The sequence below is a fragment of the Elephantulus edwardii genome, unplaced genomic scaffold, assembly GCF_000299155.1.
Source record: "Elephantulus edwardii isolate Elephantulus edwardi_28Jun2011 unplaced genomic scaffold, EleEdw1.0 scaffold00098, whole genome shotgun sequence".
NCBI classification, from domain to species: domain Eukaryota; kingdom Metazoa; phylum Chordata; class Mammalia; order Macroscelidea; family Macroscelididae; genus Elephantulus; species Elephantulus edwardii.
Genome location: NW_006399848.1, coordinates 4,802,673 through 4,803,372, shown reverse-complemented (window position 1 = coordinate 4,803,372; position 700 = coordinate 4,802,673). Strand labels below are relative to the sequence as shown.

At 43.6% G+C, this 700-nt stretch overlaps 1 protein-coding gene across 1 annotated transcript in view; it reads right to left on the bottom strand.

The window, feature by feature from the left end:
* GTPBP10 (GTP-binding protein 10 (putative)) overlaps window positions 1-700 on the bottom strand; it is a 49,135-nt gene that overhangs the window by 28,428 nt on the left and 20,007 nt on the right. Inside the window, 1 exon segment of the mRNA XM_006903645.1 lies at window positions 497-694. Within this exon segment, the coding sequence (XP_006903707.1) occupies window positions 497-694 (198 nt within the window).

The following is a 700-nucleotide window of genomic DNA, read 5'->3' as shown; positions in this document are numbered from 1 at the left end:
AGGAGCTAATTACTCCCTAGTGGCCTAATGGGTAGGTAGTAGTGCTGCCAACCCAAAGGCCTAAGTGGATGAATCTGTCAGCTGCTGTCCAGGAGCAAATGGGCAGTCTCCTCCCGTGCTATGTACAATGTCTGAAAACCTGCTTGAGGGTCAACTATGGGTTGGTTCTGACTCAAAAGCAGTGAGTTTGAGTTGTTTTGTTTTTTTAAATATGAGGATGAGCACAGATTTTCAAATCTCAATCCCTTTCCCCTGATCTTAATCATTCCTTGAAAAGTGGAAGGAGTTATCAGATCCCCTGCAGCTTTCCCTACTCAGTGAGAGACTCACAAAGGAAACAGATTGTCTGCATGCTTCAATGTGTACATACAACATACAGCACCCTGAACAATGCCTGTGACTCAGTAAACATTGGTATAATAAAGGAACAAGAAATGCAAGCGTGTATGCGTGAACACGCCCACACCCACCCCTCACATCATCTCGAATGGATTACAATTATAACCACTCAGGAACTAGTCACAATAGGCCGTGGCACTGGCTCACTGTATGAGACAGTAGTGGGTATATTTAAATGAAGCAGCTGTTTCTTATGGTATGCACTGTCTTCCTTGTCTGCTTGCTCATCCAGTGATGTTCTTATGCAGTTTTTCAATTCTTCAATTCCTTCCCCAGTAACTGCAGAGATTGGAATGATATG